This window comes from Monodon monoceros, unplaced genomic scaffold (genome assembly GCF_005190385.1).
Source record: "Monodon monoceros isolate NGI ecotype Baffin Bay Population unplaced genomic scaffold, NGI_Narwhal_1 Super_Scaffold_20, whole genome shotgun sequence".
Lineage (NCBI taxonomy): Eukaryota > Metazoa > Chordata > Mammalia > Artiodactyla > Monodontidae > Monodon > Monodon monoceros.
Window position 1 is genome coordinate 72320052 of NW_021703777.1, and position 23972 is coordinate 72344023.

Below are 23972 nucleotides of genomic sequence, written 5' to 3' on the forward strand. Positions count from 1 at the left end.
CCCCCAAAGCTCTCTTGACCCCATGGTTCAGGGTTTTTTACGGAGGTTACATTACATAGGCTGACTGATTAAATCATTGGCTGTTGGTGACTAGCTCAATCTCCAGTCCTTCTCCCTTCCCTGGACGTTAGGGTGAGGCTGTAAGTTCCAACCCTTTAATCACAACCTGGTCTTTCTGGGAGCAGCCCTCACGCTGAAGCTATGCAAGGGCCCCCAGACATCTCATTAATGTGCAGAAAGGTACTCTTGTCGTTCTGGAGAGTCCAAGCGTTTTAAAAGCTCTTGTGTCAGGAACCAGGGTCTAAGACCAAATATAACAGAAGATGCTCCTGCCACTCAGGAAATTACAAGGGTCTTGGAAGCTTTGTGTCAGGAATCATGGACGAAAACCAAATATATATTTCTTATTATATTACAGTATCATGGTGCACAGTTGGTTACTGGAGAAGACGAATTTGAGAACATCGGGTGGAACTCAGGGAGTCTCACCACATAGAATTATGTCAAGTTTTTGAGAGCCAGGTTGGTCAAGAGAAGGAATACTGGTATAGGAATCCCACCCTGTGCAATTTAATCATGGTTCTTCCCTGGCACTGGTGTTGGGGACTTAGTGTCCCAGCCTCTCCATCTGCAGTGGGGATTTTTGCTGGGATGGCAGAGATGTGAAGGTGCTTTCATAGAACTGTCAGGCATTGTCCCCAGGGGCAATACTTTTATTAAGAATTAATATTTCCTTGAAATATTACCCTGGGTCAACTGTAATAGATTATAAAAATCAGGAGAGGGCTTCCCTGGTGGCGCAGTGGTTGAGAGTCCACCTGCTGATGCAGGGGACTCAGGTTCGTGCCCTGGTCTGGGAGGATCCCACATGCCGCGGAGCGGCTGGGCCCGTGAGCCATGGCCGCTGGGCCTGCGCGTCCAGAGCCTGTGCTCTGTGGTGGGAGAGGCCACAGCGGTGAGAGGCCCGCGTACTGCAAAAAAAAAATCAGGAGAAAATTTAAAACATGGGAGGTTCGCATTATTTTGTCTTTGACTTTAAATATCTAAAACTCTTCCGTTGTTGGTGCCCTGTGAATCTTGACTGATGATGTGATGCCTCTTCAAAGGCCAACACTGATGTTTAGAACCTCCCCTCTTCCTGCCCCAACCAAGTGGCTTAGTGTGTTTCTAACCCTCTTATTAAACGAGACTTGGTGCTTATGTATCACAGCTGTGAATTAAAGCCTGGCAATGAATTGTGTATGCAGGAGTTATTTTTTTAATAGAGAAAAGTGAGAATTTATGAAAATTATCCTGTAATGAGTTTTCAGTCCAGTCACTTGGGATCCAAGACTTCCTGCTGCTGTCATACCTGTCTGTGTCAGCACGAGCTGCACCAGCTCCCACTGAAGCCCACGTTTCTCTTCTTCTCCAGCTCGCTGGCCTCGACTTCAGCAGGAGGAAAACCGAGTTATGTTCCCTGTTTTCCCTCTTAGCGGCACACAACCTTTGAGCTCCAGCACTGGGTGCCCTGTTTCTTTATTATAACTTCAACTGGGAATTCTTCTTTTCTAGGCAGCTCCCAAAGAGTGCCCTGGGGAACTGCTCTTTAGAAAAGTAAAGAAGAGAAAGGAAATCAAAAACAAGAATTAAGAAATTAAAGTCAGGGCTTCCCTGGTGGCGCAGTGGTTGAGAGTCTGCCTGCCGATGCAGGGGACACGGGTTCATGCCCCGGTCCGGGAAGATCCCACATGCCGTGGAGCGGCTGGGCCCGTGAGCCGTGGCCGCTGGGCCTGCACATCCGGAGCCTGTGCTCCGCAGTGGGAGAGGCCACAACAGTGAGAGGCCCGTGTACCGCAAAAAAAAAAAAAAAAAAAGAAAGAAATTAAAGTCAGAGTCCTCAGGCAAGGACTCAATTTCTGAGGGTAAAAAAGTCCTGGGAGCAGAATGAGGCAGGCTTTGTTGCAGTGGCCAGAGATTGGAAATACCAAGTCAGGCTTGGGGCCAAATGACAAATATGTGAGCCAAGGAGTTCATTTTCAGTGCAAAGGGTAAATCTCTCTAAACCCAGGAAGAATCATTTAGATTATAAATAAAGGAACACAAGAGTGGGTGTGACAGACTGGATCTGGTGCCATTCGCATATCCGGAGAAGTTGGATGGTAGGGGGAGTAAGAAATAAAACATAGAAAATTTTGTCATTCTACCTGTTATTTTACACCGGAAGCATGCCCGAGGGCAAGGAGTGTTTGAAAGTACTGGGGTGGGATGGGCTGGGGTTAGGGGTGCCCAGTTACAGGCTCTGAAGGAGCCTGGGGTTGGGGGAGGCTGAGTACAGGGCTTGCTGACGTGGCAAACAGAGCTGTCAAGTCATGCGGCGGGGGCGGGCCATGAGTAGAAAGGGCCAACCAGATGAGGACTGCCTTTCTCTACGCAGGCAGTGCCTTGTGCTTCTAATTGCTTCTCTAGGCCTAGTCATCTCCCCTGTCTTGCCAAGTCTGCCTCTTCGGGTGAGTGGCTCCAGCTGTTTTCAAAGGCTCCTTTTTACCTGCACAGAGCACCCTGGCCCATTGGAGATCCGCGTTCAGGTAGGGCTCACGCACCCGGGCCCCGTCCCCTGAGTCGCCCAGCCCAGAATGGGGCAGGTCATGATAGAAAGGAGGGTCCCTTTGTAGCTGGAAAATTGTTTGTGGCTCCTGCCTCTTCATCTCTAAATCCTTTCTTGCCACCCGCTAAAGGAGAACTCCCAAGTATCAATGTATTGGAAACAAAGCCCGAAAAATCTAAGTCTCAATCTGTAGCCCAGTAGAACCAAATGTTTCTAGGAGGGCACCGAAACCAGGTCGGTCCCAGGAGACAAACTAAATAGAGAACGACAGCCGATGGGATAAGTTTTGCAGGAATTTTACGTACAGCACCAGTAGAGGCACCAGTATCATTTCTTTGATTATCAAATCTGTGAAATAGATATTTAGCTCAGATCGAAAGTGTCTGATTCTCCCTGGCCCTGACCCCTCAGCAGCCCTCCCACCCCATCTGCCTTTGGACATAACTGGAATGGGGAGTGGGATAGGATAAGAGGGCACAAATCGCTCCTAAATCTGTAAGCATCTGTCTGAACTCCAACGAGTTCAGCTGCCTCATGAAAGAAGCTTCTCTCCTTACGGCGAACCACAAGGCCGTAGATAGTCGTGTGTGCGTGGTGCCTGCTTGGTTAACCTATGGCCAAGTCACCTTTGCCTTTAGTCCAGTGTGGTTCATGGTTCTGCCATCTAGTCAGCTACACAGTCAACAACTTGGGGGTCCTCTTACCCCCACCAAATGTAGGGAGTGGTCAGACCCTAATGCTTTGGCCTCTTAATACTTAAGTCAGCTGCCCCTCCCCAGGCTCTTCCACCTCTCGTCCAGTATGGTGGCCAAGTGCACATGCCCAGCTGCACCGGCTTGTGCCCTTGCCCCGCACTGCCCTTTCCTGCCTGCTCATTTTCTAAACCCTCCTGGTGAGACCTTTATGTTTCCTTGGATTGAACTGACTGTTCCCTCCTCTGGGGCACAGCCAGAGCCTATGGGAACTTACACCCCAGCACCTCTGAAGGAAGAAGCTTTATTTAACTTGATTATTATATGTGTGTATCTACCCACGTGAAAATAAATTTTGCACGGACAGTTATTAGATTTTTAAAAATTTGTGCGTGAATGCCCACATTCTTTATAGTCATCTATTTTTCTGTGTCATTGGCTTTCAAGCTATTTTGTCCTAACCTGTAAGAAATACAGTTTATGGCATGATCTAGATTTTCTCCCTCCCGCCTCTCTCTCTTTCCTTGGCTCACACAAAAGTTTTACACTACTTACATTCGCAGTGTGTTCTGTTCCTTGATTTGTTTCTTTGCTACACTCTGTTCTATTTAACTTTCAAAACGCTGTTTGTGACCACTAATTGATTATAGTTTGAATAACACTGATCTTTGGTTAACTTTTCCAAAAAGTCTTTGAACTGAACACTCTACCAGCTTAATACCTGGTGTTTAAATTTAAAAAGATTCCACAGACAATTAATGTTAGGAAACGTCCTGCTCTCAGAGAGCCCCGAATACACAGCTTAGCTGTTGAAGGCTCTAAGCTGTCCTGCACTTAAAACTTGGTGAGCATAAAACACATTAATTGCTCCCTACCAATGAACTTCAGGGAATCAGTGGTGTTTCTGGAGCCCGCCAGATTAGAAAACACTGAACTACACTGATCTAGGGATTCTGAATGATGACTCTATATCACAATCTGTTATCACAGATCTCTATTTTTAGATGTTCCTTTGCCAGGCACTCCACCCCCGTGCCTGCACTGAAAAGTGTGGTATTTTCACAAGCATAGCTTTCAGTGCAGTCAGTGAATTCTCAGAGAATTTGGCCTACAGTGAAAATTGCGTACTTTGTCACCTTTCCCTTTTGGCCAGGAAGTTTCGTGTTAAATCAAACCCTCAGTTGCCGTAATAATAATAGACTGAACTATATGACTGCCTTTTTTGTGGATCAGGAATGGTTGAATGTGGTTCAAATTAATATTTAGCCTAACTGATTTATAGACTCACTTCTTCCCTCCATCTGGTTTCAAATTTTACTTTTCTAATTTAAGAGCCTGATAGAATGTGTGCCTTTCATTGTAAACTATTTAATTCTTTTGGGAAGCAAATGGGATATAAATTTTACTAAGTAAACAGAGTCCAGCTGTAATGCCCCATTAACTAATAGAGTGTTTAAAATACAGATTTTTTTTCTGATTTCCCTATTATTCAATAATTGGTAAATGCTATGCATTTTGCAATGAGGAGTATTTTGAGTGTTTTTTTTCCCCCCTGTACAATCCCTGGGTGGCTTTAAGAACAGCAAATTTTAAAATATATCTTTGCAGACAATTAATATTTATTGACCAATCCAAATGACATTTGTGGCTTTCTCCAGGATTTAGAGAATAATAGTGTCGCAGAAATCACCTCAGCCCTTAAGGTACCTGCTTTACCAGACTAGTTTTCTCCACCACCAGGGATCTCATTACAAAGATAAACAGCAATTACTAAAAAGCATTACGTCTAATGGATGGTGTGGAATTTCTTAATATATTTCCCCCCGCAAATTTGGTGGCCTAGAGTAATTGTCTGTGCCCCTTTATTGCCTAGAGGAAATATTTTGATTTATCTCTATATAGCTTCTAGCTTGAGCTGCTTTGGGTTTTGTTGTTGTTGCTCGACTCAGGAGAAACTGTAGAAGATATTTATTAAGAAAGATAGAGGGGGCTTCCCTGGTGGCGCGGTGGTTGAGAGTCCGCCTGCCGATGCAGGGGACACGGGTTCGTGCCCCGGTCCGGGAAGATCCCACATGCCGCGGAGCGGCTGGGCCCGTGAGCCATGGCCGCTGAGCCTGCGCGTCCGGAACCTGTGCTCCGCAACGGGAGAGGCCACAGCGGTGAGAGGCCCGCGAAAAAAAAAAAAAAAAAAAAAAAAAGAAAGAAAGAAAGAAAGAAAGAAAGATAAAGCCTAATCCTATTCGTTAAATTCACTAAGTCAAGGGTTGAAATAAAAGGGAGATAATATTTTTTAAATAAAAGATATGGTTTTAATATGTCTATACTGTACGAATTAGAGTGCTTCTTTAAAAAAAAAAAGAGAAGATGGTGTGTATCTTAACTCTTTAAATCTTGGGTCACTTTTAATCATAATGTTGTTAATCATTGTCTTATGCCTTGAAGTCATGCTGTTAGAACAGATTATAGCAAAGAGGTATGTTAATCAGGGCAGGAGGAGAACAGAAATGGCTGTCGTCATCTGGAAGGGGCACCATTTTTCTTTTTTTAAGCTTTACAATTTAACCATAATTGTACCTGTGTATTTTTAAATGATCTATCAAGGTGGCTTTCATCATGTCCAAGGCCATATCGTCCTTATTCCTCCCGTGAAGTGTCAAGCTGTGGAATTTCTTTTCTCCCTCCTTCTTCCTCTCTTGTATGGTCCCATCTGCCTCTCTGGGAACTTAGTAGACACCCATGTATTAAGTCCCCAATATGTGTCAGCCACTATGCTTGGCACCAAGGATATAGCTCTGAACAAGCACTTCATGGTTCCTGCCTTCATGGGCAGTACTAAGTGGAATAGTAATAGGAAGTAATTAAATGAGTTCTTAAGTCCCATGAAGTACTTTGTAATATAACTACCAAGCCCTATACAAGTTTTTGTTTGTTTGTTTTTTGTTTGTTTGTTTCCTGTACAAGTTTTAGATGACATTGTTGTCCTTATGACTTAGGGTCCCACCTTTTCTGTTAGCCTTTCTGTCACTATTTGCATCACTCAGCACTGGCTAGGTTATGCTTCAGTAACAACCAAAAGACTCAGTAACAGTCCTCATTCTACTAAATGTCCATGGCATGTTGGCTGGAGGTACTGCTCCTTGTAGTATTGTCCTCATTCTGTGTCCAAGGCAGACGATACAGTCACTATTTAGACTAGAGTATTGCCAGCCGTGGTATCAGGAGGAAAAGATGCATTGACTCTTAAAATTTCTGCCTGGGAACAACACTTAACCCTTTTGTTCACATTTCACTGGCCAAAGCAAAGTTACGTTACCAAGCCTGACTTCAGGGGATGGGGAGATATACTTCCCTAGGAAGGGGACTGGATATTCACATCACTGCAGTGCCCTATGATCTCTTTTATCTCCGCAGTCATGTAGATTTTAGTGGCACTTAATCTTTCAACCTTGTGTTGTTACTTAATGTTGTAAATGTGTTCGTCTCCCCAGTTAGATTATAAATTCCCTGATAGCCAGCACCATGTTTTTATACTTCCTTGTATGTAACTCAGCATGATGCTGTCCTTATATTAGGTGCTTAAAAATGCTTTTAATTGTAAGGAGAGAAGGGAGAATAATCAGAACTCTTTCCATGTTTTGTTTTTTTTTTTAATTAATTTTTTTTTTTTTTTTTTGGCTGCCTTGGGTCTTTGTTGATGTGCATGGGCTTCCTCTCTCTTCGTTGTAGTGCACGGGCTTCTCATTGCAGTGGCTTCTCTTGTTGCGGAGCACCGGCTCTAGGCGCGCGGGCTTCAGTAGTTGTGGCATGCGGGCTCAGTAGTTGTGGCAGGCAAGCTCTAGAGCGCAGGCTCAGTAGTTGTGGTGCACGAGCTTAGCTGCTCCGCCCCATGTGGGATCTTCCCAGGGCCAAGGCTAGAACACATGTCCCTTGCAGGCGGATTCTTAACCACTACGCCACCAGGGAAGCCCTCCATGTTTTAATATAATGCTTTATAGTTTAAGGCTCTGTGTACACTATCTCCTTTAATCTTTTCAGGGACCAAAGGACATGGTATTATGCCTTTGACAGATCAGGAAAATGAGACCCAGAACTTGCACATGACTTGCTTAGTGTTGCACCAGAATAAAAGGGATTGAGCTTTACCTGAGACCATGAATTCTAAGTCCTGGGCCAGCGGTTTTTCCTACCCCTTGTAGTTGTTAATATGATCACCGCAATTTTTTTTTACTTGTGCTGAGGATCACACAGGGGAGGGGAGAAGGAAGCTTCAGAAAAAGAGTTGAAAGCTCATAACCAGGATAGGGGTATATCTCCTGGCGTTTGGGTCATAGCAAAGCTGAAGGGGCCACACAGCAAAAATCCCAGCTAGAATTCAGCAGGTCAGTGTCCTAGTTTATCTAAGGCTGCTGTAACAAATTATCACAAATTTGCTGGCTTAAAAAACTACAGAAGGGCTTCCCTGGTGGCGCAGTGCTTGGGAGTCCGCCTGCCGATGCAGGGGACGCAGGTTCGTGCCCTGGTCCGGGAAGATCCCACATGCCGCGGAGCGGCTGGGCCCGTGAGCCATGGCCGCTGAGCCTGCGCGTCCGGAGCCTGTGCTCCGCGACGGGAGAGGCCACAACAGTGAGAGGCCCGCGTACCGCAAAGAAAAAAAAAAAAAAAAAAAAAAAACTACAGAAATTTGTTCTCTCACAGTCTGGAGGCCAGTAGTTCAACATCAGTCAGTTTCATTAAGCCAAAGTCAAGATGTGGGCAGGGTCCCACTCCCTCCAGAAGCCTGGGGAAGAATCAATTCCTTGCCTCTTCTTCCAGCTTTTGGTTGCTGCTGGCATTCTTTGGCTCCTCCCATTTATTTTTCTTAGTGAATCTAAAAATACACAATGTTTATTAAATAATTAATCATCCTTTCCTAGAAGGGTTATTTCATTTCAGGGATGAGCAGTTTATTGCCAGAGTACTATGTCTTCCTCCAAAATGATGTATAACATGATGTGGTACCTACATTTTTAGACACTTGAAAGTTTTTTCTCTCTGCCAGTTAAGCTTGAAGGTAATGTAGTGCGTATTCATTTGCATTTTGTTCCTTTCAAGAAATACAGATGTGCATAGTGGGGTGACCTCATATTTTTCCATTTCTAAAGTAGTATATAGAACCTGATATGTTAGTGTACATGAATTCCAATAAATTTTAGTATTTACTAAATATTGGTGTTTAGTGATAAGTACCATAGGTAATAAGCCTTCACAACATTAAGGCTGTGAAGAAGAGTAAACAGTTATGTAATTGGCAAGGAAACTAATGCAAAAGTTTAAAGAAAGAAATACCAAAGCCAATTTTTTTCTCAAACGCTTTTGTGGTTTTACATACTTCATTGTCTGCCTTCAGAATCTAAAATTCTAGCCTAGTTTGTTTATAAAGCAGTCCCTTTAGACATTTGCCTTATTTTTAGGAAATGTTTATGCTAATGCTAGGTTAGTAAGTAGGGGTTATTCACCATCTTGGCTCTCATGACATGAAGGGCCTGAAATGCTGGGTGGAGAAGAGCCAGGAAACCAGATCCAGGATTGGGTGAGGGGTTCTGTGATCTGTTAGTCATGTCTGCCATGGCCATGGAATAGGACATGGGCATGACACAGCATGAGTATTGAACAAGTAATTATTGGAATTATTACTTCATCTAGGCCCTTACACAGTTGGCTTTCCCCAGAGTCATTGGTTAACAATAACTTTGATACAGGAAAGGTAAAAACTGAAAAAAAAGAGGGGGTCAAATATCGAATACTCTCAGTACTTACCCAACATGTCTGAAATTTGGTGATTTCTTGATAAATATCTATTGAAGGAAGAAAGGAAGGAGAGAATTGTTCTAGAGTGCTGTGACCATGCATGCAATGGGAAAACTTGTTTTCAGTACCTGATTGTGAATCAGGAGGGCTCCGAGTTTGTAGCAGCTCCCGGCATGGAGCAGTTTACAGTGCTCAAAAGGACCAAGAACACCCCGTACATTCATTTGTGGGTAAAACAGCATAAATACAGTGTTTGAATATTAAATCTTTAAAACATTTGCATTGTCTAACAACAGACACATAGTGCTGGCAACAATGTGGCCTTTTGTTTTTGTTTGCCACACCACCGGAAGGAATAAAATGGATTTTTTTTTTTTTTTTTTTGCGGTACGCGGGCCTCTCACTGTTGTGGCCTCTCCCGTCGCGGAGCACAGGGTCCGGACGCGCAGTCTCAGCAGCCATGGCTCACGGGCCCAGCCGCTCCGCGGCATGTGGGATCTTCCCGGACCGGGGCACGAACCCGTGTCCCCTGCATCGGCAGGCGGACTCTCAACCACTGCGCCACCAGGGAAGCCCTAAAATGGATTTTTAAGATTTGAATCCCAGCCCTTTCACCAAGTATTTATGTGTCCTTGGGCAAGTTATGTAACCCCCTCAGCACCTCTGTTTCCTCATCAGAGAATTACATTGCCTACCGCCTAGGAGTAACTGGGTTACTCTTGGTAGGAGCTGAGAGCAGTGTCTGGCACATACATAGTGAGAGCCCTGGTCCTTTTGCCCTCAGTTCCATTCCCGACCTCCCCTGCTGGGCTCTGCCCCTGCAGGCTGTGTTTCCAGCCTCTGCCTGGGTTTGGCCACTGGAAGCGGTGAAAGCAGGAGGAAGGGAAGCCATGGTTCCTCTCCCCTCTCTTTACCTCCAGGCTGTGTCTCCTCAGGGCTCCAGCCTCCTCTGCACAGGCCGCCGTGGCTGTGACTCTGCTGGGTAGCCTCCACCTCCTTGGGCCCTTCAGTTTCCTGCTGTTGCTGATCTCTGAGTGCCTCCCTGTCTCCTGTTTGCTTTTCAACTCTTCCATCACCCATGTCACCAATTCCATTAAATTCCATCTGCTTCAAATATTTAGAGCAGTTGTTGTGTTCATCATTGTGCCCCGACCGATAGACTATGTAAACATTTACTGTCATTATTATTGTTGCTGTTGCTATTGTCATCATTGTTTCATAGACCTCAGAGGAAACTCTGGAGGAAACTGAGACTCAGGAGGTGAAGTGAGTTAACCAGGATGCCACGGCTGGTGGGTGACAGACTCCAGCATGAAACCCTTTTCACTCAATCTCTCCTTCTATGTACGGAGGCTTTGAATGGGCTGGTATCTTCGACTCTAATTAGTCTGAATTTACAATGTATGTCTTGCCTAAGGGCCCCCTTCCTTTTTGACTCCCACATACTGGAAGATGTGGCTGCATGACGCGTGCAGAGGAACAGCCATCCTCACAGCCAGTGACTGCTTTTGGGGTCATACATCACCAAGTTGGAACTGACCTCAGTCCTCATGGGGTTCCACCACAGTGTGGGGTGGGGTGAAAGATCATTGATCACAGGCAACAGAAAATGATTTGAGTGATCTTAAGCAAAAGACGATTAGGGTGTCTTCTGGAACCCTGAGGCAGGGGGATGGCCAAGAGGACAGAACAGGGTCTGAAGTAGTATCAGGATCACTTCTATCTTTCACCTCTATTCCTGGCTTTGTTCTCGTCTCTGCTTCTTAGTTCTTATGGTAGAAAATGACCCCGTACATTTCTTTTCCAGCCAGTCTTGGAGTGTAGTCTCTCAATTTCAAATTCCTAAGGGAAGAGACTCATACCCAGCATAGACCAGGTGCCCATCCTGGTCAGACTGACTGGCCAGGTCACTTCATACAAGATGTCACCCGGGGGTCTGCTGCTGCCACATAGGTTGGGGTGGTGTGGTGTTTTACAGAAAAGGGGATCACAGGTGTGCACTAGAGAGCCCATTTCAAGATTTCTAACAGCCTGATTCATAATCATGGGAAGCACAACTGCCATATCTGGGTGCCCACCATCCACCAGAGGCGGTGCTAATCACATTATATCTGGTTTTGTTTGTTTTGTTTTTTAAATTTTAATTCTTAATAAGAGCGTTAGGAGGCAGGTTTTATTATTTGCATTTTGTAGGTGAGGAGAGGGCAAAGGGAAAACTACGCATTTGTGCAAAATAAGCGGGCCAACTAAAACGGTAAGGGTCTTTGCTTCTGGCGGGAATGAAAATACATCAGCTCAGGGTGGCAGCATTGGTTAGCTCATGCTGATCAGAAGTTATGAGTAGTGGCTAAGTATACCTTTGATTAACAGAGAAAAGTGGCATGGGGACAAATCAAGCTAGCTTGTTATTTGTATAAGAAATATATATTAAAATAAGGGGTCCTTGGTGGTTAAAATAATAAAATGGCTCATTGGTGGTTAAAAGGACCAATTTGGTCCAACTCCTACTCTTTGAAAATAAGGAATTTTGCTTGAGGTAAGTAATTTGGGTCTTTTGTGGGAAGTTCCTTCAACTTCTAAGATGATTCAGAGTTTGGAATTACTGATTCAGTCTTCTGACTGTATCAGGAGTGTTTAAATATACATTTTCCACCACTCAGTTAATAAGTCATGAATTCATTTAAATTTATCATCAGTGCACTCAGAAGTCATCAAAGTGGACTTTGAGCTGTGAGCATTTGCTTCTCTCCTCCTGGTTAATCCTGACGCATCTCACATGTCGTAGTTTCCAAAATTCTAAAACTAGGAACACTTACTGTTAAAATTGATGATTAGATTGTTTGGGGGTTTTTTTGTTTTTGTTTTTGTTTTTTCTGGTACACGGGCCTCTCACTGCTGTGGCCTCTCCCGTTGCGGAGTACAGGCTCCGGACGCACAGGCTCAGCGGCCATGGCTCACGGGCCCAGCCGCTCCGCGGCATGTGGGATCTTCCCGGACCGGGGCACGAACCCGTGTCCCCTGCGTCGACAGGCGGACTCTCAACCACTGCGCCACCAGGGAAGCCCGATTGTTCTGTTCTTAAAGAGAAATTATGAACTTGCTTCAATGATATAGTCTCCTCTCTTTCCATCAAAAAATTTTCCACATGAGTGGAGAAAGTGGAATGTATGGCCTAATAGGCAGTGATGCTCAAACTTGAGTACTCATCAGAATGAGCTGTAGGTCTCTGTAAACACAAGGACGGCTGAGTCCCATCCTCACAATTTCTGATTCAGTAGCAACAAGTTCCCAAGTGAGGCTAATTTCATCCACGGACCACACTTAGAAAACCACTGCTCTAGGCTGAAGGGAGAATTTGCTGAGAATAGGCGTAGTGCTTTCAGTTTTGTGGCTTTAAGAAAAAGTGATGGGGGTGGCAGATTTAAATGACTAGTCTGCTCAGTCAGAAGGCTCCGCTCTTTGCTAGGAACTCAACCTGGATTATACGAGTTTCCTTTCTTTAGGGGGAAAGATAATACACAGAGGAGGATTTACTATTATGATAATGAAGCTTAAAATGTAGGGCCCCTTTCAAGGCCCTGGGGAGGGGGCCTATTGAGAAGTGCACGTGGTTTTTGTAAAATTTGCAAAAGGAAGATATTTTTGTATTCATTTTCTTAAAGAAGTCCCCAGAAATTGCCTAAGCTTTCGTTCCCATAAAACCTGAGTCAACTCTGATAATTAATGAATATAATTAACTGATATGTATACAAGGAATAGAGTTTGTAACAAAGAGCGGTTTTTGGTAGGTTAAGCGATCTCTAAAAGTGTCAGTAATAAGGGTAAGTGGGGACATCATCTCAGAGGACATGTGAACTTTGTGTGGAAGTTACTTTAATTGAAAGAGTTCAGTGGAGCATTAAGCAGATGAAAGTCCAAGGTGATCTTAGCTTGTCTACTAACTAATCAGCTTGCTGTGTGTGCTGTATTTTTATTTAATTACATTTTATTTATTTGTGATGAGAGCAGAAGATTTGGAGAAACGAGATAGGTTCCAGTTCTGGCTTCACCGCTTATAAATAAGTTCATTCATTCTTTCCGAGCCTATTTTGTCTGTAAAGGGAGATGGTGATAATAGTAATAGCCGATTTAATAGGGCTAATGGGATTCTGTAACGAAATGATTGATATGAGCAGATGTTTGTTCATACCTGAAGATATAAAATGCTACACAAATGTTAGTAATTTGTAGCTATACAATGCTGTACAAATAGTACACTAACAATTCATATTAATCGAATGATTAAATGGGCCATTCTCTTGGATCAAGAGTCAGCAAACTTCTTCTATAAAAGGCCAGACAATAAATACATTAGGTTGTATGGGTCGTTCTGTCTCTGTCTCAACTAGTCAACTTTACCACTGTTAGGCAAAAGTACCCGTAGACAAGATATAAATGAATGGGTGTGGCTGTGTTGCAATAAAGCTTTTTTTATTAAAAACAAATACACCTATGCTCAGTGATGTACCAGAATTGACCCAAAAAGCCACAGTCCTTCCCAATTAGGAGCTTCCAGTTGAACATGAAGATAAGACAAATATTAGCAATTATAAATGATGTTTTTATTTAAACTCAACATTGAAGGATCAGAATGCTGGCACATTTTATCTGCTTTACTTTCCATACGCCCCTGATGTAGCTGGTATCTCTTTGGGGGATGAGCAAAGTGGGGTGAAGGAGGGAGTCAAGGTTAAGAACAGTTAGGGGTCAGAATGCCACCTTGTTTCTTTTTATGCTTCCTGGCTCTGGAAGTGGCAATAACAAGGTGAGCTCCTGTTTAAACTCTCCTCTAGGATGAAGACTCAACAGCGAGCTCCTAAGAATAGAAGTTCGTGACCACCAAGGAAGTAGGTGGTTGGTTCTATTTTGTAATCTTTTAATTATTTTTAAAAGATCACTGAGATGCCCAGGTCTGTGAACTTTGGAAAACTAAAATAAACCAAAGGAGTTTTAGGAAACCCATCAAAAGACAATTGCCTATACATCTTTTTTTAAATTAATTAATTTATTTATTTTTGGCTGCGTTGGGTCTTCATTGCTTCGTGTGCGCTTTCTCTAGTTGTGAGCAGTGGCTACTCTTCGTTGCAGTGCGCGGGCTTCTCATTGCCATGGCTTCTCATTGTGGAGCATGGGCTCTAGGAGCACGGGCTTCAGTAGTTGTGGCTCGCAGGCTCTAAGAGCGCAGGCTCAGTAGTTGTGACACACAGGCTTAGTTGCTCCGTGGCATGTGGGATCTTCCCAGACCAGGGCTCAAACCCGTGTCTCCCACATTGACAGGCGGATTCTCAACCACTGCGCCACCAGGGAAGCCCCAATTGCCTATACATCTTAAAAGGGAAGTTAATCATGAACCATAAATAAAGTTGCTATAAACATTCACATACAAGTTTTTGTAAGAACATAAGTTTTCACTTCTTTTGGGTAAATACCGAGGAGTGAGATTGCTGGGTTGCATGGCAATGGCATACTTAATTTTATAAGAAACTGCCAAACTGCATTTTGAAGTCACTGTACCACTTTGTATCCCCACCAGCAGTGTCAGGGAGTCCTAGTTGCTCAGCATCCCCACCAGCGCTTGGTATTGCCAAGTTTTTGTTTGCTTGTGGGCTTTTGTTATTTTAGCATTCTAAAATGTGTGAAGTGGTAACTCATAGTTTTAATCTGCACTTTTCTAACAAATAATTATATGGATTATCTTTTTGTGCTTATGAAAACCTTCTGGTTTTCTCTGGTTTTGTCTTCTCTGATGAAGTGTATGTCTAAATTTTTTGACCATTTAAAAAAACTGGGTTGTTTGTTTTCTTATTATCAGTCTTATTCATAATTGCCCCAAACTGGAAACAACACAAATACCCATCAACTGGTAGATCAATAAACAAACAATGGTATATCCATACATGAAATTCTCAACAATGAAAAGGAATGAACCACTGATACACTCAACAATTATGCTAAGTCCAGCCTCACCCTAATATCAAAATCAAACAAAGATATCACAAAAGAAGAAAATTGCAGGCCAACATCACTGATAAACATAGATGCAAAATTCTCAACAAATTATTAGCAAACCAAATTCAACAATACATTAAAAGAATCATACACCATGATCAAGTGGGATTTGTCCAAGGGATGCAAGGATGGTTCAGTATCTGCAAATCAATCAATGTGATATACCACATTAACAAACTGAGGAATAAAAATCATATGATCATCTCAATAGATATAGAAAAAGCTTTTGACAAAATTCAACATCAGTTTATGATAAAAACTCTGCATAAAGCGGGCATAGAAGGAACATACCTCAACATAACGAAGGCTATAGATGGCAAGCCTACAGCTAACATCATATTCAACAGTGAAAAGCTGAAAGCATGTCCTCTAAGGGCAGGAACAAGAGGAGGATGCTCACTCCATGCCACTTTTATTCAACATAGTATTGGAAGTCCTAGCTATAGCAATTGGACAAGAAAAAGAAATAAAAGGAATCCAAATTAGAAAGAAAGAAGTAAAACTCACTGTTTGCAGATGACATGATACTATACATAGAAAATCCTAAAGATGCCACCAGATACCTGCTAGAGCTTATCAATGAATTCAGTAAAGTTGCAGGATACAAAATTAATATACAGAAATCTGTTGCATTTCTATACACTAACAACAAACTATCAGAAAGAGGAATAAAGAAAACAACCCCTCTTACAATTGCATCAAAAAATATAAAATATCTAGGAGTAAATCTGACTAAGGAGGCAGAAGGCCTGTATTTGGAAAACTGTAAGACACTGATGAAAGAAATTGAAGACAACACAAACAAATGGAAAGGTATACTGTGTTCATGGATTGGAAACTTAATATTGTTAAAATGACTATTCTACCCAAGGCAAATACAGATTCAGTACAATACCTATGAAAATACCAATGGCATTTTTCACACAACTAGAACAAATAATTCTAAAATTTATATGGAAACACAAAAGACGCTTAATAGCCAAAACAATCTTGAGAAAGAAGAACAAAGCTGGAAATATCATGCTCCCTAGTTTCAAACTATACTACAAAGCTACAGTAATCAAAACAGTACTAGCACAAAAAACAGAAACATAGATCAATGGAACAGCATAGAGTGCCCAGAAATGAACCCATACTTATATGGGCAGTTAATCAATGACAAAGGAGGCAAGAATATACAGTGGGGCAAAGACAGCCTCTTCAATAAATGGTGTTGGGAAAACTGGACAGCTACATGCAAAAAAATCAAAATAGACTACTCTCTCACACCATGTACAAAAATAACTGCAAACTATATTAAAGCTTAAATGTAAGACATAAAACCATAAAACTTCTAGAAGAAAACATAGGCAGTAAGCTCACTAACATTGGTCTTAGTCATTTTTTTTTTTTTTGGATATGTCTCCTCAGGCCAGGAGAACAAAGGCAAAAATAAACAAGTGGGACTAAATCAAACTAAAAAGTTTTTGCGCAGTAAAGGAAACTGTCAACAAAATAAAGGCCACCTACTGAATGGGAATATTTGCAAACAATATATCTGATAACAGGTTAATATCCAAAATATACAAATAATTTCTATAACTCAATAGCAAAAAAACAGTCCAATTTAAAAATGGGCAGAGGACTTAAATAGACTTTTCTCCAAAGAAGACATACAAATGCCCAACAAGTGCATGGAAAGGTGCTCAGCATCACTAATCATCAGGGAAATGCAAATCAAAACCACAGTGAGATATCACCTCATAGCTGTCAGAATGGCTGTTATCAAAAAGACAACAAATAACAAGTGTTGGCAAGGATTTCGAGAAAAGGGAACCATTTGCACTGTTGGTGGGAATGTAAATTGGTGCAGCAGCTATGGAAAACAGTATGGAAATTCCTAAAGAAATTAAAAATAGAACTAACCTATGATCTAGCAGTTCCACTCCTGGGTATTTATCTGAAGAAAACAAAACACTAATCAGAAAAGATATATGCACTGCTGTGTTTGTTGCAGCATTATTTACAATAGTCAAGATATGAAAGCAACCTACGTGTCTATCAGTTGATGAATGGATTAAGAAGATATGGTGTGGACTTCTCTGGTGGTGCAGTGGTTAAGAATCCGCCTGCCAATGCAGGGGACACGGGTTTGAGCCCTGGTCCAGGAAAATCCCACATGCTGCGGAGCAACTAAGCCCGTGCGCCACAACTACTGAGCCTGTGCTCTAGAGCCCGTGAGCCACAACTACTGAAGCCCGCGCACCTAGAGCCCATGCTCCGCAACAAGAGAAGCCACCGCAATGAGAAGCCCATGCACCGCAACGGAGAGTAGCCCCCGCTCGCCACAACTAGAGAAAGCCCGCGTGCAGCAATGAAGACCCAACGCAGCCAAAAATAAATAAATAAAATTTAAAAAGAAGATATGGTGCATATATATGCATACAAAGGAGTATGAGTCATGAAAAAGAATGAAATCTCGCCATTTGTGACAACATGGATGTACCTAGAGGGTATTATGCTAAATGAAATAAGTAGACAGAGACAAATACCGAATGATTTTATTTATATGTGGAATCTAAAAAACAAAACAAATGAACAAACATAACCAAACAGAAACAGAGTTATAGATACAGAGAACAAACAGGTGGTTGCCTCAGGGGAGAGGAGTGTGGAGGGTGGGGAAGAAGTAGGTGTGGGAGATTAAGAGGTACAAACTTCCAGTTGCAAAATAAATGAGTTGGGGGGTATGAAATGTACAGTGTGGGGAGTATAGTCAATAACTATGTAATATCTTTGTGTGGTGACATATTGTAACTAGACTTATCCTGGTGAACACTTTGAAATATATAGAAATATCTAATCACTATGTTGTATAACAGGAACTAACATAGTGTGGTAGGTCAATTATACTTCAAAAACCAACGAACAAACTCATAGGAAAAAGAGATCAGAGGTGGAGGAGTAGGGAGGGGGGAATTGGATGAAGGCAGTCAAAACATACAAACTTCCAGTTATAGGATAAATAAATAAGTGCTAGGGGTGTAATGTACAACATGATAAATTAACACTGCTCTGTGTCATATATGAAAGCTGTTAAGAGAGTAGATCCTGAGAGTTCTCATCACGGAAAAATTTTTTTCTATCTCTTTAATTTTGTATCTGTATGAGGCTTACTGTGGTACTCATTTCATGATGTATATGTCAAATCATTATGCTATACACCTTAAACTTACACAGTGCTGTATGTCAGCTATATCTCAATAAAACTGGAAGTTAAAAAAAGAAAGTTAGAAAAAAGACGTTGGGCCTTATAATAAAATTTATCCTTTCCTGCCCCAAAATTATGCTAAGTGATAAAAGCAAGATTCAGAAGCTCTATATGATATGATTCCATGTATGTGATATTTAGGAAAAGACAAAACTATAGGGACATAAACCAGAGCAGTGGTGGGCTCGAGATGAAGGAAAACATAATTTATTTCAAGAACTTCTCTTGGCTTCACTCTACCAGCTCCTACCCTGTTACCCCTGCCCCACCTTCCCAGCCATGGATTTAGTATCAATTTAAGGTAGAGTTTCTAATGCAAAACACAAACATGATTTTTCTCTCATTTTAATCATGGAAATGCATGGCGAACATGCATTTCCCTTGGCCCTCCAGTGTCCCTGCTGAGTGAGCATGAGGACAGTCTGGGGGTGTCTTCATCCTCCTGCTTTCATTGCCCCTGCGCCACCTTGCAGTTCTGTGTCCCAGAGAGAGCAAGCCCTGGGGCTGAGAAGGAAGATGGTTGAGCAGACGCATTTTAAGAATTGAGTGTTGTGTCGGTTCTGTTAGGATCCTGAATCCTCGAGGGTAACGGTTTGTGCTCACTGCCCACCACGGAGCAGTTGGCAACGTGAGAACTGTCAGGCGGGGAGGGGGGCCCGGGGTGGGGGGAGGAGGGATAAGTCAAGTATCTTTAAAGTACACTGAGTGCCGGGGAGTTGCCCACTGTCTTTTGTCTAGTAGGAGGTTCCATCTGCTGAATATTGCATAAAGAAAATGGGCTAGGTAGGGCTTCACTGGTGGCGCAGTGGTTGAGAGTCCGCCTGCCAATGTAGGGGATACGGGTTCGTGTCCCGGTCCGGGAAGATCCCACATGCCGCGGAGCGGCTGGGCCCGTGAGCCATGGCTGCTGAGCCTGCGTGTCCGGAGCCTGTGCTCCGCAACGGGAGAGGCCACAACAGTGAGAGGCCCGCGTACCGCAAAAAAAAAAAAAAATGTTCTCTAGAGCTGAGTTAAAAGAGATACTGTAGTAAAACCTGGAGGTCTTTTAGAATAGAGGTCACACCCTTGTGTAAGTGCAAGCAAGTCTTCTGCTGCATCTGATGTTTTGTGGGGCAGTGGGGCTTTTCCTTTACAAATGCACGTTATGGATTCTTCCAAGAGCAACTATCAAGTACACAGTCCTTTAAAATAAGTTGGGAAATATTACTCTTGGTCCACCACTCCTTGGCTTTCATTGCCAGGTTCATTGTAGATCTGAGGGTTGCATTCTTTTTTGCTGTTTCTTTATCATTGTGGCCATGTTTGGCTAAGTTACCTCTGGATTCTTGCCTCTGAAAGTGGAGTCTTTGGACTAGAGCGTCGGCATCTCCTGGGAGCTTTTTAGAAATGCAGGCCCCGCCCCAAACCTACTGAATTGGAATTGGCATTCTAACAAGTCCTCAGAGGATGCATTTGCACACTGACGTTTGAAAGGCACTGATCTAGGCCCTGCCCAAACACCCCCCTGCTCTGTTGATAACCTTGTTAGGATTATGTATGACCCTCAGAAATGCACCCTGGTTAATTCACTTGATGTCCCTGGAGGTGAGAGCATGGGTGCATGCCACTTTGCTACAAATGAACTTAATTTAGTAAGTGCTCGGTGCTGACCTGGGCCCAAAGACACAAAACCAAAAAAGGCATGGTTGAGCTCCCAGGAGCTCAGAGTCCAGTGGGGGACACAGAAAGTGCTACAGCATTGCATTGTCCATTGTCTTTATCTGTGTCATTTGACTTCCTTCACCCACACAGAATTCCTGTCCCCTTCTCTGGAAACAGTTTCTCAGTGTACAGTTCACAGGCCACCTGCCTCCCAATCCTCTGGGTGCTTTTGTGAAAAGAGCAAGGGGTCACTCCAGCCAGACCTTCTGAATCACTCTCTTGGAGTGAGCCCGGGCATCTTCATTTTAACAATTATTATGAACATTATAATGTAAGAACCACCAATGTGGGTGCTGCTTTGATATCCTCAGTGATGCTGCATTGTGATACGAAGGAGTGTTTAAAAAAAAAACCAAAAAGCTCAAATGTTCAAGGAGTCGTTCGGAGCTTTCCTTATCCTAAATTCAGGGGGAGTTTCAAGTGGCCTCCAAGTTCAAAGCTGCTTTTATCTTTGGGTGAGGCAATGTAAGGATCTTTGTGTATGGAATTTAAGGATTGTTCAAATCCATATTTATATATTTTCTAGCAGCACATTTTTCTAGGAGCAAATTACAATGCTTTGCCTATAGTGAGTTAACAGCATGAACATTGTTACGACAATCCCATTAGTTTCTTATTTAATGTTTATACTCATCTAATCAAATAAATTGAAATTGGATTATGGCTGTTGCGCATCATAGCGTTAGTATCCAGTTTAAATACAGGCCTGAAGGAAAGAAAATTGATTTTTCTGTGCTACTTGCGGACACCATAGGTTATTGGTGTGCTGTTTGAATTTTCAGTTAGGTTTGTACAGAGGAGAATAAGATTAGGGCTTGGATTTTTTTTTTCTTAATGTATTATGTAAATAAACTAATATTTCACTCTAATTAGGGAGTCAGGTGCTTAAAAGTTTGGTGATCTGCTTTCATATTTTTATTTAAAGCATGTCAGGTTTTTAATGTGGTTAATAATTTTGAGGAACATTTTTATTTTTAGAAAGAAAAAAAGAAAATAATAGAGTAGAACACCATTATAATACAGAGTTACTACAGTAACAGCTACCTTATTTTTCAGGGAATGAGCTGTAATATGTACCAGGATTTCACAGATAACTGAACCTATCTTTCAATAAACCAAATCCTTTTTTTAAAAATTGCCTTTATTCTGCAAACACCTTTTGTATACCTGCTCTGTGTAAGCACCATGCCCAGTGCTAGGGACTCACAGTTGATCTAACATAACTCTTTCTCAAGAAGAGACATTTCAATACCACCGACTGCTCTGAAAGCAGAGCAATGGGCCAGAAAACACAGGCAAGGATGGCAAGCCCTAGGGAGTGGGGAAAGGCTTCAGGGAAAAGACGACGTTTGATCTGGACCTTGACTCAGAAGTAGGAGTTGGCGAAATGGACATCTATTCCTTAAACTGTTAAGGCATTACATGCTGATTATGTGCTCATTTCAAAAGTACCCATAAGAAATTGTAATTTATTAAATTTGATTATTAAACGTATTAAGCACTTACTGTGTGTCAGGAAATGTGCTCGCTGCTGAAAATATGAGGAACAGCCCACAAAACCACTCTTAGATTCGATAATCTGCTAGAAGGAGTCACAGAGCTCACTCACAGCTCAAGGGTACGGATTAAACTCAGCCAAGAGAAGAGGGACATAGGGCAAGACCAGGAGAGAGCCACATAAGGAACTTCCGTTGTCCTCTCCCCGTGGGCTCATGGACAGCATAGCCTTCCCAGCACTGATGTGTGACAGTGTGCACAGAGTATTTGCCAACAAGGGAAGTTCATCTGAGCCTTGGTGTCCAGACTTCTTATGGGGGCTCCATCACATGGACATGGTTGACCATCCATGTGGCTGAGCTATGTCTCTAGCCCCACAAGAGGTGGAACTAAGGCCAAATGACCCAAAGCCCCTACCCTAAATCACATTGTTAGACTATCTGGCGTGACCCGAGACCCCCAGGTAAACAAAAACACTCATATCAGGTATGACATTCCATGTCTTAAAGATTACCTCCCAGAAGCCGATGGCAAGAGCCAGACCTCTTTTCGGCCAAGGCTGAATTCTTTACTATTCAGGAACAAAACCAAACCCCACTATAAGTTTATAAAACTCAACAGAAAATGAAGAAGACGGGGACTGTGCAGGAAGAGTCCGGATGCTTGAGGTTGTGGGATGGGTGGTACTGTTAGGAAGATTTTTCGCAAGGAGGTAAGTAAACTAAGATCTGAAGGATGAGACAGATTAGCCAGGTGAGTAGTGCAGTGAAGAGCATCTCAGGGGTAGGGGACAGTTGGTGCAAAGGCTCTGGGGTGGGAAGTAGCTGGGCGTGTTCCAGAAACTGGAAGGAGAGGAGGCTGGAGCAGACAGAAAGAGGAGGGAATGTGGTTGCAGCAATGACTAGAGTGAAAATAGGGACCAGGTCCCAGGAGGCCTCAGATACCCCGAAAATGATTATGGACTTTATTTCCAACTAACAGGAAGCCATTGTAGAGTTTGCAAGCAGGAGCGTGGATGCTCGGATTTGTGATTTCTTTTTCTAAAGGGTCATGTGTGTGGCTGCAGTGAGAATAGCCGGTCAGGGACAAGAGTGAAAACAGGGAGACTCCGAGAAGACTATTACGACCATCCCGATGGGAGGAGCCGGGGGCTTGGCACTAGGTGGTGACACTGGAGTCGGAGAGAGGGGGTGAGTTTGAGACAGCAGGAGGAGGTAGAGTTGGCAGGTCTTGTCATCCCTGCCAGCAGACCCTTGGCTGTCATACTGTGCTGTCACCAGTGGGCACCTGGCAGCCCCATCTGATTTGTGGCTTCCCCTTGGCTGTAGGCAGAGAAGCCGATAACCAAACTGACTAGAATTATGTGTAAGGAAGGAAAGGTGCCCTCTGACAAGGTGACAGGTGCAGTCCGGTGAAGTCAGTTCATGTCTCCAGACTAGGTGACACCTGTTGAACCCCTGCTGAACCCCAAGACTCAAGCCCACTCCCATGCCCACTTCTAGTATTGGCTGTGTTCCAAACAGCTGCGGTTGCCAGAGCAGTTCGTTGTAAACAGTTCTGCTAAATCACTCAGGTATTACTGGTCATATATTCAATACACCGTGAATTAAATCATGCCCCCCGTGAAAAACAGTCGCTATCCAGAAAAGCCTAATATAAAATTGTCAGCACAGAGCATGGCACTTAGGAAGAGCTTAATAAATGTTGAATGAGTGAGATGTTTAATCCTCTTTTAAAACAGGAACATTAAAAAAGAACTTCCAGTATATCTGTGGTATGTTTTACTAAACCCAGACAAGGCCTTTTAGTTACATACTCCCTTGATTTTCCATGTATATTTTGTATTTTCTGTTCCTTTCCTTATAAAAGGAGGGATGGAACTTTGAATTTGGCAGAAAACATGGCTGATGTTCCCTGCCTGTTTCATTTTGTAATCGCTCGAATAACTTATTCTTGCCCAGAAATAATCAGGAAAAGGAAGTACTTTCAGTACACAAAAAATATGGTCAGTAAGAGACCTTGGGTTTTCCTTTCAGAACTGTGTTGGCCAGTGGCTGGCCAGCACTCTTACTTAAATGCTGTTGTTTAGCCAAGGGGACACTTTTCTGCTTCCAAGTATGTGCGGGAGGGAGGAAGCTCCCAGCTAGATGACAGTGTTGGGGTGCCATCCTGGCTTTAAGTCAACAGTGAACAAAAGGTGCCTTACGAGAGGCCGGGATAGGGAAGGTGTGGAGGGGTGAACCACTGTTATGGGCTTCGTGTAAACTGTCAAGGAATCTGTAAAAACTGCTTTCAGCTCAGTTCAAAACTTGCTGCCTGATTGATTAAACTACAGTTTGCTTCTGCTTAGTTGTAATATTGCAGAGGCTTTCTGGCTATGGGTTGCAGGACAGCCTGTCTCCCTGGCATC

General features: G+C 43.0%; 1 protein-coding gene across 25 annotated transcripts in view; it reads left to right on the plus strand.

Annotated features, from left to right (window-relative positions):
- The window catches only part of APBB2 (amyloid beta precursor protein binding family B member 2), a 374271-nt gene that overhangs the window by 316958 nt on the left and 33341 nt on the right, over positions 1 to 23972 (plus strand). The window contains exon 14 of one of the 25 annotated variants that reach the window (XM_029235029.1): positions 9987 to 11944. The exons of the other annotated variants lie outside the window; for them this stretch is intronic. Within the exon in view, the coding sequence (XP_029090862.1) occupies positions 9987 to 10317 (331 nt within the window). The 3' untranslated portion in view covers positions 10318 to 11944. Of the gene's footprint in view, positions 1 to 9986; positions 11945 to 23972 lie in introns of those variants that run through there. 25 annotated transcript variants of the gene reach the window in all.